The 12301-nt window shown below is 52.7% G+C and overlaps 2 protein-coding genes across 3 annotated transcripts in view; one reads left to right on the top strand and one right to left on the bottom strand.

The window, feature by feature from the left end:
• The window catches only part of SART3 (spliceosome associated factor 3, U4/U6 recycling protein), a 34831-nt gene extending 33318 nt beyond the window's left edge, over positions 1 to 1513 (bottom strand). For both annotated transcript variants that reach the window (XM_046639682.1, XM_046639683.1), the window contains exon 1: positions 1194 to 1513. In XM_046639682.1, coding sequence (XP_046495638.1) covers positions 1194 to 1508 — 315 coding nt within the window. In that variant the 5' untranslated portion in view covers positions 1509 to 1513. The remainder of the gene's footprint in view (positions 1 to 1193) is intronic.
• Positions 1514 to 2922: 1409 nt separating this feature from the next.
• ISCU (iron-sulfur cluster assembly enzyme) lies at positions 2923 to 9682 on the top strand. Its single transcript, XM_046638695.1, has 5 exons — positions 2923 to 3105; positions 4654 to 4767; positions 5653 to 5763; positions 7542 to 7620; positions 9164 to 9682. Exons 1-5 carry the CDS (start codon positions 2992 to 2994, stop codon positions 9247 to 9249), a joined length of 504 nt encoding a protein of 167 aa, XP_046494651.1. The 5' UTR covers positions 2923 to 2991; the 3' UTR covers positions 9250 to 9682.
• Positions 9683 to 12301: the final 2619 nt, after the last annotated feature.

Below are 12301 nucleotides of genomic sequence, written 5' to 3'. Positions count from 1 at the left end.
CTGTTTCCTCACCTGTAAATTGAGAATGTGCTTGATCTCTTCCGTCTGCCCCTCCAAATCCACTCCACTCCCTCCTCCCTGTCCTGTGCCCCCCTCTGTGGACCACATCAACTGGCTTCATGGCTCTTTTGCTCCCAGCAGGGTGTGCCAGGTATGAGGCACCAGCAGATGTGTGCACAGAGGGGGAGAGGGAGGCCCAGGTATTTCCTCCCTCACTCCAATCTCTGATGGGAAACTGGGGCCACACCCTTTGCCCTAAAGTCTTAGATTCTCTTAGGTGCCCTCTTCACACAACCATTCAGAAAATCGGTCACTCCCCTCACCCCTTCAGCCCTAAAAGTGAACACAAGGTCCTGCTGTTACTAGCCCTGAGGTACTAAATCTTCACTCCTGATGTCCCTGCCACACCTTTCTAAACACAGCAGTCCCTTTATTGGCTTTTTCTCAAATTACCCTAATTTGAATTCACTACCTATCTCCTGCTAGGATCCTGGATTACACAGGCGATCCACCACCTATATCTCATAAGGTTACAGACTAGAAGTCACACGACTACTAAGCGCCGCGCAATGAACTATAATCACCGTTATGACAATTACATGATGCAAGAATTGCTGCTCCCAATTTACAGATGAGGAAGCCGAGACTCAAAGAAGAAAGGCGCCCAAGCACACAAAGGTGTGGAACAGCTAGAACTGGGGCCTTCGCCTCCAGACGCCGAAATCTCTACCTTTCTATCCCCATGATGGCCGTCACGATCAATATTTTTCCTATCACACCCTATTTCATCATTATCATCATTCCTTCAGGAAGACACCCTTCTCTTAAGGACAGAATTACATTTCCACTGCTGGACAGAGTTTAACGGTGTGTTAAGAGTGGGAGCGCTGGAATCGGTTTAAAGTTCAAGACCCGACTCGCCACTTGCAGGAAGCGTCATCTCGAGCTAGAGAATTACTTCCACGAGGAGCCTGTTTCCTCCCGTAAAACGGGGGATGCGCCCCTTCCTCGGCGGGGTCGTTGCGAGGATTCATTGGCATATGGCTTGCCCAGCACGGGGCCGGCGGGAAGCGCTCCGATGCCGGCAGCTGCGGGAAGAGCGGTTCCGCGGCTTTCTTCCCGCTCAGGACCGGGGAGGCGGGCCGCGCCCGGCGGCCCCAGGGAAAGAGCCCGCCGCCCACCCCTGGGCGCACCTGCTCCTCCAGCCGCTCGATCTCCAGCTGGTTCTTCTCCTCCTCCTCGTCGTACTCCCACTCGTACTCCCCGGGGGAGCTCTCCGCCGACGAAGCCATGGCGTACTCCTCGTCTCCATCGCTCTCGCTCATGCCCTCCTCCTGCTGGTCCCACCCTGGCCCCATGGTCTTGCACGTCGCAGCGGCCACAGCCCGCGATAACACCTTCCTCCTCGTCCTAGCCGCCTTCACCTCCTCCTCCTCTCCCTCGGCCTTGGGCCCGGCCTTGGGCTCAGCCTCCGGTTCCGAAGCCGAGGTTGCAGCCGCCGTCGCCATCTTGCGCTTCCAGTGACTCTCGGGTCCTCACACGGCCGCCGAAGACCCGCGGAAGTAGAAGCTGCCCGCGGCGCGCGCCTGATCAAAAACGCCGCGCTCTTGCCACCCAGAGGGAAACTGTGAGCCTCGGATGACGGAAAAACCTCGAGACGCACGCCATTCATATTATTCTTACATACTTGTAAAGGTTCTCGTCAGAGGAAAAAACCCGCCAACATGGCATATGTTCCGCCACAACTTCAGACAGACGTTGGGTCTTTGGACAGGAAGTGGAGGCCATTAGAGGAAGTCATGGAGCGAGCGTGATGACTGTGGTCAAGGGTTTGGCGCCATCTTGAGAAGGTCAATATGATTCTTGGGATAAATGCCTAACTTACTACCCAGTGTGACCTGGCGCGTGGTTCAGTCTCCCCAGCAACTGAGCTTCAAACGCGGGGAAGCGTCAACTGAGCATCAATTCCTCGGGGAAGGATCTATTACACCATCTATGAGAAAAGCCCATTTCCCAGAGATTCCTCCCCTTTATGTAATGCCTGGTGACTAGCAGGCGTTAAATGCGTGTGAGATTTCTCGTTTTATAAAATCATATTCTGCAGACCAATATTAATAAGTTACGTGACTAACCATTTATTTAGAAACTCTTCTTTGCCAGGTATTGTCATATAAATTGTGACAATTTGATGGTTTATATTGAAATAGACAAATATATACACTTTTTAAAAAATATATACACTTTAAAAAAAAATCATGACAGTGTTTGTTTCCTTCTTAATTAAGCTTCCCATTTTTGAGGTAGGAAAGTATTCGTGTGTTTATTTATTGCTTTCCTCCTTCATTAGCAAGCTTAATGGGGCAGGAACTGCGTCTTTCTTTCCGTTGGAACCCCAAAGCCTAGTATAGCGCCTTGACACATGATAGGTACTCAACACATGACTCTATGACTGAAAAAACTGTCCTTGAATTAGTACAAAAGAGAAGCTCAAGGCTTAGAGAGCTGACGTCATTTGCCTACGGTCACACAGCCAGGAAGGAGCAGAACCGGGATTCTAACAGGATTTTTCGAGTTTGAATCCCGACTGAGTCTAACTGTGGGCAACCTTAGACCAGTTACCAAACCGCTCTGAACCTCAACTTCCTAAGCTGCAAAACAGAGCCAAGAAACGTGGATTAGATGATCCTGTGCGCCGCATTCCGGCGGTGGCCTTTGTGAACGTGAACTTCGGTCCAGCACTCCAGGAGGCCGAGATCCCAGCAGACCCAGAACCCAGCACCGAGGACACGCCCTCCCAGGACTGAACGCCTTCCAGCTCCGCGCCCCGCCCGCCCCGAGGGGCGTGGTCAAGGCGGGGCCAAGGCGCGGACACGTGCACGGAGCGAGAGGGCGCAGGCGCGACGTCGCGGTGACGTAGGAGGGCGAGCGCTCCGAGCTAGGAGCCGACGCCTCTCGACCTCGCGCTCGCCTGCGCAGGCGCAAGCGCGCAAGATGGCGGCGGCTGGAGCGGGCCGTCTGAGGCGGGCGGCGTCGGCCCTGCTGCTGCGGAGCCCGCGCCTGCCAGCCCGGGAGCTGTCAGCTCCGGCCCGGCTCTATCACAAGAAGGTAGGCGCGGGCGGGGGGTGCGCGGGGCCGCAGCGGCCGGGGGGCGGGAGTGCGAGGACCGCCGAGGGGGCCCGGGCGTAGCGGCGCCCGACGGGGGCCGGGCCGAGGGAGGAGCGGCTCGGGGAGCCCCACTGAGGCCCGGCGAAGGGGCGGCGCCCGGCCGGGGGTGCAGGGGCCGCGCCGTGCCTCCGCGCTCTCCCTCGCTGCGCGGGAGCCCTACCCCGCCGGAAATAAAAGTGACGGCCACCGCTCGTGGGGTAGCCACGGCCAGGGCCCGCCGACGGCTGCCAGGTCGCGCGTCCCAGCCTTTCCACTTCCCAGCAGCGCGGGACAGCGAGCCTGTTGGCACCTGTCCCTGCCAGCCTGATGCAGGGACAGACACGCACAGCGGCGCGGCCCTGGCCAAGTGACCTTGGGCGAGGCACTGCCTTTCGCCGAATCTGGTACCCCGTTTGTGGACGGGGTGGGGGGGTCTTGGCAGTCCTAGACCTGCACGAGATGATGCTCGTGGAGTCCTCGGCCTGATGCCTGCCACGTGAGGACCATTTACGGTGCTGCTGCTGTTACCCTTGTAGGAAGGAGCCTCTGAGCGGAGTCAGACACGTAACCGACAGTCATGTTTTTATTTATGTTTCGGGTTTTTTGCGGGAGGAGGGGGAGAGGACTAGCTGCGTAGTTTACAGCCCTTGCCTTATGGGGGCGTAAAGTCCCCTAGACGTGAGATTTCTTTCACTCCAGAAACTAACTAAAGAATGCTGGAAATCAGCATGGGGCAGAAAGTCCAGATTGGATATGATCTTGTAGGGTCCCGGAGCTTGGAGTCAAAATCCGTGGTCAGATAGGTGGAGGGAAGGAGACTGGAAGATCGGGATACTTCGGGCTAACTGGTAAACGGACCCCAAGGTTATTAAAGCCTGCGGTGTGCCGGTTCTGGCTTCTCGTTCGCCAAGGACTTCGCTCCTTTCCCTCCTGGCAGTGTTTTGTTGACATTTCACGCTGAATGAATTCGGGCCAGCAGCCTTTCAGCCACCAGGGGGCGCTGCTGCGCCGGGGTGGTTTCAGGGCCCTGAAGTATGGGAAGGGGACTGATTTTATCATCATTCACAAATGGACACGTTCCGTAGCATTGTTCCTCCTGGAACAGTCTCCTTGCGGGTCTGGGGAAGGCTTCAATCTCTAGACCGTACTTATTTTTAGAATTTTTGAATAGTAATCATTATCTTTTGAGAATGGCTTTTATTTGGAAATCAATAAAATTTGTTTGAGCCCAAATCTGGTGACTTAGGTGGGTGAAGGTTAAGTAATTATCTCTGGTTTAAAACTCTATGGAATTAAGACATGATTTGGCTGATTTTTCTCCAGTATCTTAACTCTCTGAAGGTGGTTGGAGAGGAGATACAGAAAGACTTTGGGTCCCAAAGGGTCCTCATTGACAGAAATTTGAGCCTTCCTACCCAGGGGGATTTGGGATGTAGTGATTGCCTCCACTCCAGTCAAGTGGGGAGATCAGTGCCAAAAAGAGTCATGATTCCTTTCCTCTCATTTCAGGTTGTTGATCATTATGAAAATCCTAGAAATGTAGGGTCCCTTGACAAGACGTCTAAAAATGTTGGAACTGGATTGGTGGGGGCTCCAGCATGTGGCGATGTGATGAAACTACAGGTGGGACTGGTTTGTGTCTTTAATGGTCATCACAGTAATCCCTCTGCTTAGACGGTTGCTTCATCGTTTACGAAGCCTGTGCACGTGCAGCGTTCCGTGCGCACTGCACCTTGATTCCTGTGGGGTGGGATGAGTCAGTGTTGTAAACTGTCAGAGCAGGGACTGAACGCTAGTCCTCCCGCTAGTAGCCTATGCTGACCCTTTCTGAGACAGGAAGCTGATCTCACTTTTCTAGTCCCTGTATCAGCTTAAATTCCAACTTCGGCAAAGTAAAAGGTTTTGTGAATTTTACTGATCAAAGGAAAACCACAACCGTTCAGCCAGCAGTCCCCAGTGAGATAAGAAATGTAGTAAACCTCCCCCAAATTGGAGGCCCCCTGAAGGCAGTGACTGGCACTTGGGTAAAGCATAGCTTTATGCACAATCTGCTTCATCATGGTGGGTGGGCAGCTTGCTAGAGGTCTTCGTGCCTGTCTTGGAAAGCAGAAACAAGGCAAATGCAACTTGGTGCCCAAGAAAAAAGCATCAACCAGAGACCTGTAGTGCAGGCTCTCCTAGCGTTTACAGAGGCGGGTTTATCCAGCAGCTGTGAAGAGAACTGCGTAGCCAGAAAGCAGGCTAGCAAAGAAAACCAAAACTGGGGAGGGGGCATATTTTTCAGCTGATCTTTACCAGCGAGGCCTGGATAATTCTGTGTAGTTGTTCCTATGTTTAGCTTTTCCTCCCTGAGCTCTTTGAAACTAAGCCAGCTCAGTAATTGGTGCCAAAACTTAAGGTGTGGAAAGCAAGACCAAAGCTCTTGGGGAGAGCCCCAGGGCCCCTCCGTGGGGACAGGCTCTGCAAGGCAGCACCGGGATCACTGCCTGACTCCCGTCTCCTTTCTAGATTCAAGTGGACGAAAAGGGGAAGATCGTGGACGCCCGGTTTAAAACGTTTGGCTGTGGTTCTGCCATTGCCTCCAGCTCGTTAGCCACCGAGTGGGTCAAAGGGAAGACGGTAAGGTCGCTTGCAAATTGGACAGAATTAAACCGCATTCTGCGCACACCTGGCTTGCAGTTAAAGGGTTTAGTGAGTGAAAAAAAGGAACTATGAGTTTTTCAAAATAGCGTTCTAAGAATTTTTTTTTAATTTCTCCTACCCGGATTTTGATTAAATTCTTCTCCACATTGGGAATGAGGGATAATTTTGTTAAGTGTTTTTTAGTTTTGGGGGGTTTTGTTGGTGGTGGTCATTTTTATTTGTTAAGGGATCTGCGTGGTGTTTTGTTTTTAATTAGATAGAAAAAAAGATCCTCGGCTCTCCCTCTGACAAAATAGAACTGAAAAGAAATCTTTGGTTTTCTCCAACGTTCCTGATGTTAGAATTGTTTAGGAGCCGAAGGTCAGAGCGGGGAGGGTATGGTTTAGTGGTTTGTTTTCTTGTTTATTTCCTCCCATCTTGTTGCAAGAAGGATTGCAGGTGGCTCACAAGGATTCATGAAATAACAAACTAGCTTGTGCTAAACAGGGTTGGAGAATGAAAAACACAGTGAGGGGTGGGAGGGGCAGAGTGAGCAAATAAATCAGAGCAGTGATGCCGCAGCTGGTGGGCAGCCTCTGAGGGGAGATAAGAAAGGCTGGAACATGCTTTCCATCCTTTTCTCTGCCAGAACCCCTCCCCAGCCGCTGCAGAGGTAGAAGGCCCCAAAGCCAGTGAAGAGCTGGACTTTCTAAAGGCCGGTCGTCACTGACACCTCTCCGGAAAGCCGGATGGCACAGTCTCGTCTCTGTAGCCCCACGGCACCGAGTGTAGGAAGCTGAGTCACGGAGCGGCATGCTTGGGGCCGGGCAGCTCTGCAGCAGAGTGCTGTGCCAGGCCGCCTGCTGCCTGCGGCTCAGGACCTTCTGCCTGGCGAGCTCCTCGGGGCCAAGGCAGCACGGACCTGTCCTGTTCTGGCAGGAGGTGGCTCTGCAGGGATTTGTCCAGAACCATCCTCAGGGAAAGGGAGATGAGGGGACAAGGCACGTGTGCTCCCAGGACCCGGCCCTTAGGGCACTGTGAGCTGTGATCAGAAGGTGGGGAAGAGGGCCTTTTTTGACCGTGAGAACCTCCCATCTGAGTTTCCGGGATTTGAAGCATCATTCAGCGGAGTTAGCGGAACCGGGAAACGGGGGGCAGACGGGGACATCTGGCTTTCCTTATGGCAGTGGGGCTCTTCCCCCTGAGCAGGGAACCACCTGCCTCACCTTGTGCCCTCGGGCTCTCGACCCGACCCCAGACATCCCATTCAGTCCGTCTGGAGGACACACATTCTCCTTCAGGTGGAGCAGGAGCCTGAGCTCTCCTCCCAGGGCCTGCTTGTGCCTCCGCCACAGTGCTGGGGTGCCACCTCTCCCATCCCCGACGCCACTCAGCTCATCTCAGAAAAGTGTGGTACAAGGACATCAGGGAAGCTGAGGGTCACACAATCAGCACGGAAATCACTGCCTTTTTTAAAAAAAAGACTCATGTTGCTGGCCTTTAGCAGAGCCCTAAGAGATCCTCACAGTCCACTCTGGCTTACAGAGGTGGCTTTGCTGGCCCTGCTCGCCCCAGCCACGCGGTGCCAGTGTGTCTTCACACCTGAGAGTCCCAGCTGCAGCCCTGCCGTACAGGCACGGGTCCTTTGTTTGGGCTTACTCAGTGGAAACCATCCCCAACCCCGTGCTGGGGCCTCCTTGGCCTTCCTTTCTTACTGTCTGTCCCTCCACATAGAGCCTCACTAAAGCCACTTGTCTTTCCTGTATACCTCCCAGGTGGAGGAAGCCTTGACCATCAAAAACACGGACATCGCCAAGGAACTCTGCCTTCCTCCTGTGAAACTGCACTGCTCCAGTAAGTCTGCCCCCCGGAATGCCAGGAGCTGGGAGAGTTGGGAGTCCTTTTGTAATGGCATCAAGCTGGACTTCTGACAGTGATGACAGGTCCTTTTATGTCATGGCACCCGTCTTTATAACCCTGCAGGGTCAGAGCTCGCAGAGTCCGTCTTTGTGACTGTCAGAGCGTTGAGCCCCATGGTCTCAGCCGTCTCCAGGACAGTTTTCCAGGAGGCAGTGTGTGCCAGGCACCTTGCTGAGCACTTCATAGCATCATTTGTAAACCTCCAAGATGCCTCCGGGCCACAGAAGGTGTCATTACCTCCCCCTCTCACACATGAGGAGACGGGGACTCGGGTGGAAGCACCCCAGTCACACTGCTCCTCAGTGGGAGAGCCGGAACCTAAGCCCCAATCTTTGATTCCAAAGTCCGTGCTGTTCCCACGTCACGGTGGTAAAGTTAGGGTCAGCAGAGGAGAAAACAGCTTTGGCCGTAATCCCATTCGGTGTGCACTGCATCCCTTCCTGGCTAGATGCTGGTCTGTCGGAGTGCATCTGCGCGTGTGGAATGACTAAGCCGGGTTGTGCTGTGTCCCCTCCGCTGTCCTAAGGGCGAGCTCAGATGCCGGAAGACCGGCACTTGGCTCTCCACTTCCGGCTCTGTCTTAAATCGAAAGGTTTTTCCATCTTCTCTCAACCTTCTTGGGAAGGGAAGAAATGAGAAACAGCAGGCTTAACTTAGTGATGGAGGTTTACTGACCAAATTAGTTAAAAATGAGCCGAGAGCCAGGCCCCTTGCTGGGGTAAGACTCAGGAGGAGAGCTGAGTGCCGGGGCGGAGACACGCTGCCGCAGTCTTCAGGAAGTCTGCTCAGCCCCGAGTTCTTGCCCCTTGACTGGAATTTCAAGGACCCTTGAGTAAAGGCTGCAGTTTGTAAACATTTCCACACGGCTTCAGGAAAGCCCCAGCCTCCTCCTTGGGCCTCCTCGGGGACTGAGGCCCGTAGCTAAGGCTCTCTGCTGTTTGCTTGCTTTCTCCTGGCATTCCAGCTCTCTCCATTTATATTTTCCCTCAGAGCCTCACTTTTCATATCAACTCCTAAATAAAAGTTTTCAAACTCAGGATCACTAGAGAGCGATGTGGCAGACGCCATCCCTTCTACCTAAATTGTGCCGGCTATCTTAACCAGCATCTCCTGGATTTATTCCAGACTGCCATGTGGGCACATGAGAACTAACAGTTGTAGCCCTACTGTGTGTCAGACCCACTCTGTAAGTCCTCACACGTTGTCCCAGTTTTACAGAAGAGAAAGTAGATTCCAGGAGGCTAAGGAACGAACCGAGAATCCCAGGGATCTACCCCCAGCCTGTCTCCAGAGGCAGCAGGCAGGAGTGGCGTGCTCAGGACCAGCAGGCTGGCTTTCCGGCCTGCTCCTCACGCCCCCATCCTGGCTCGGCGACTCGGTGAAGCCCTCCCCAGCTGCTGCGCTCCAGCTCTTAAAGATTCTGTTCCGAAGACTTTAGATTCTAGAACTTAGGCTCTCTTTCTTCCCTTACTTCCAGTGCTGGCTGAAGATGCAATCAAGGCTGCCCTGGCTGATTACAAGCTGAAACAAGAACCCAAGAAAGGCGAGGCGGAGAAGAAATGAGCCCTCGGCGCAGCCTCCGACGAGTCGTGTCGGCTGTCTGCGCAGCCCGGGCAGCCTCCGTGTCTGTTCAGAAGGCCCCGCACTACAGCAGACAGCTGTGAGATGCGCACAGCATTTGCGTTCGCGTTGTGGCTCTGACGCAAGCGAAATACACAGTTTAACTGTTCCGGATCCTGTGGTTTCTTTCAACCCACTCTTACAGCCTTAACCCAGTGTATGTATATTTTGAATTGTGTATATGGCCTCCAAACTGGAATCAATGAAGTCTCAAGTTTTGCTAGTCCATGAAGTGCACAGATACCTATTTTACCTGAATCTATTTTGGGAAGATTATCAAGAGAATGCCTCGGTATGATTACTTGATAGAGTAATAGGGTATTGTACATAAGACAGATCTGCATGTGTACAGTAAATAAAAGCATATAAGACAATGTTTTTCTCTGGTAAGCCTTGTCTCTTGGACCCCTCCCTCACCCCAGCGTGCTGCCAGAGCCCCTTGGGCTTCCCAGATGCCAGACCATGATGGCGTACGCCCCTTCCCAAGCAAACGGGGCGGTAAAGACCGTGTCCGGAGACTTCTACAAAGCCAAACGTCCGCGATGTCTTAGGAAACAAGGGGAAGGAGAAGCAGATAGCCATCACTGTTTGTTGCTCTTTGCAAGATAACAGATTGACAACTCACAAGTAATTTCACTGGTTTGTGAAACCCTGGAATCTGAGAAAGGCTGGTCAGACGGTACCCTGAAGCTGTGGCCTGGCCATGTAAAGCGCACCTGGGGAACGAGTGTAAAGGAAATTTCCAGACCCCGGGCTCCGCTTTGGGTCGGGCAGCTGATTCCAATGCCCCTGACTTGGACCACCTCCTGGCTGTTTTTGTGCGGTGGTGGACGAGCTAAGCCACAGGGAAGAAACTTCCTTTGTCCGTTCTCTGTCATGCGCCGGTGTGACACCTAAGTAGTCCATTCTGAATTGTCGGAACGTGTACAGTGAGCTAAAGTTGTTTAAAACACCACCCTCCCTCCAACACAAACACAGACCTTCTGGTTTCTCCCTCCTGCCCAGACCTGCCCTCAGGGTTGCCAGGCAGGGTTCTGAGGTCCCTACTGTCAGCCACCAACTAAAATCCCACCAAAGGAGGCCCAAATTTTTACTGAAAACATGATCTTGAAATACTGGCTAACAGTCTCAAATCTTCAACTCTTCAAAAGTGAGATGTGTTATCTTTTGTGATAGTGGTGTTTTGGTTCAGGCATAGGCTGGCTGCCTTTTTTTTTTAAATGCAATCCTTTTTTATTTTCTCTTATTTATTTTTTTCCTCCCCGAAGCCCCAGTAGATAGTTGCATATCCTAGTTGTAGGTCCTAGCTGTGGCATGTGGGACTCCACCTCAGCGTGGCCTGATGAGCAGTGTTAGGTCTGCACCCAGGATCCAAATCGGCAAAACCCTGGGCCAGCGAAGCAGAGCATGTGAACTTAACCACTCGGCCACGGGCCGGCCCTGCCTCTTCTCTTAAATATACCTCCCTTGTTTAAAAAATTAAAAGTCCTGTGGGTTCTGTGAAGGGCACAGAACTTCAAAGGCATTCCCTCCACCGCCTGTGGACAAGGCCCCAGAGCAAGGCCTTTATAAGAATCTCAAATTAGAGGTGCCGGGTGGAACCATGTCAGACTGTCCTGTGTGGCATGTTCTGCTATTTAATTCACAGTCCTCTAGACTGGGCTTGTCTCTTTCCTTTCTTTATTATATGTGGCAACACTGCAATTCGCCACCACTTTTCCTTGTGATTTTTAAAATGAGACATCGTTGTCCTGGTTGACATCCTCTGAGAGTTGAAGCTGACCTCTACACATCAGAAGCTGCTCGTAAGCAGCCACAGCAACATTACCAGAATAGCCCAAACCCCAAAATATGTGGTTGTACAGCTAAAAGAAATGCATGTTTGTTTGTTTTTTTTAACTTACATTAAAGATACTCCTTTTCCCAGCCAAATCTAGTTTGAACCACACGAGGGCATCATGTACCCTTCAGTGAGCTTAAATCTGGAGATTTTTGCATCTCCAAGCGGGTCTTAGCATCTAACTCTTCTCGGGAGACTCCGCATGTCAGTTACCAGGGTCCATGAGCACCAGCGCTCCATGCCGGCTCTTCTATTTATAATCTCATTAATTCTCACAATAAGCCACCCAGGTGGCCATTCTTTCAAACAAGGAAACTGGCTCAAGAGGTCAACAGACTCAAGCCAGCTAGCTCAGGCTGGGTGAGCCCAAAGTCCATGCTTCTCCTGCCTCGTTTCTTTCCGGCAGAACACACAAGGATGCTAACCACGTCGAGGCTCGCCTGTGCCTTCAGCATTCGCATGAAGAAGGCAAACCAACGCAGGATGAGCCCCAGTCATTCATTTGGCCACCTCGCCACCAAGTACTGCAGCCCTCACCCTGGCTGTGCATCAGAGTCATCCGGGAGCCCAATTTACCCCTGACACCCAATTAAATCTGGTGCCCTGGGGGTGGGGCCTGGGGCACTTGTGTTTTATTAAAGGTCCCCGGGAGTTTCCAACACCCACAGGGAGAACACTGCACCTTGCAAAGCCATTTGCTAGAATTGTTTCAGTGAACACTCACAGTCCTGTGAGAAGGTGTCACTTCCCATCCCCAAAAGAGCTCTTGAACCCCTTCCTCTCTGCTGGCACCCCCCACTCCCCACCTCTGCCTTGGCCTAGGCCTCCCCATTAGTCCCCCTGCCTCCAGCCTCACTGTTGGGATCCATTCCCCACGTGGCTGCTGGAGGGGTCTTTCTAAACAAAACTCTGACTCTGTCACTCCTCTTCTTAAAACCTGTCCATGGCTCCCAACTGCCCTTCAGACAAGTTTCCAAACTTCCTACCACATGGATCGCTTTGCTCCAGCCATACCGAACTTCCCTTCAGGCCTTTGCACATGCTGTTCCTCCTGCTGGGAATGCCCTTGCCAGGCATCTTCCTTTACCCTCCACTCAGCCTGGGAGCCTCATCTCAGGCATCACCTCCTCTGGGAAGCCATCCCTGATTCCCCCG

This window comes from Equus quagga, chromosome 15 (assembly GCF_021613505.1).
Source record: "Equus quagga isolate Etosha38 chromosome 15, UCLA_HA_Equagga_1.0, whole genome shotgun sequence".
Lineage (NCBI taxonomy): Eukaryota > Metazoa > Chordata > Mammalia > Perissodactyla > Equidae > Equus > Equus quagga.
The sequence above is the reverse complement of the archived record's forward strand: the minus strand, read 5'-3'. Positions and strand labels throughout refer to the sequence as shown.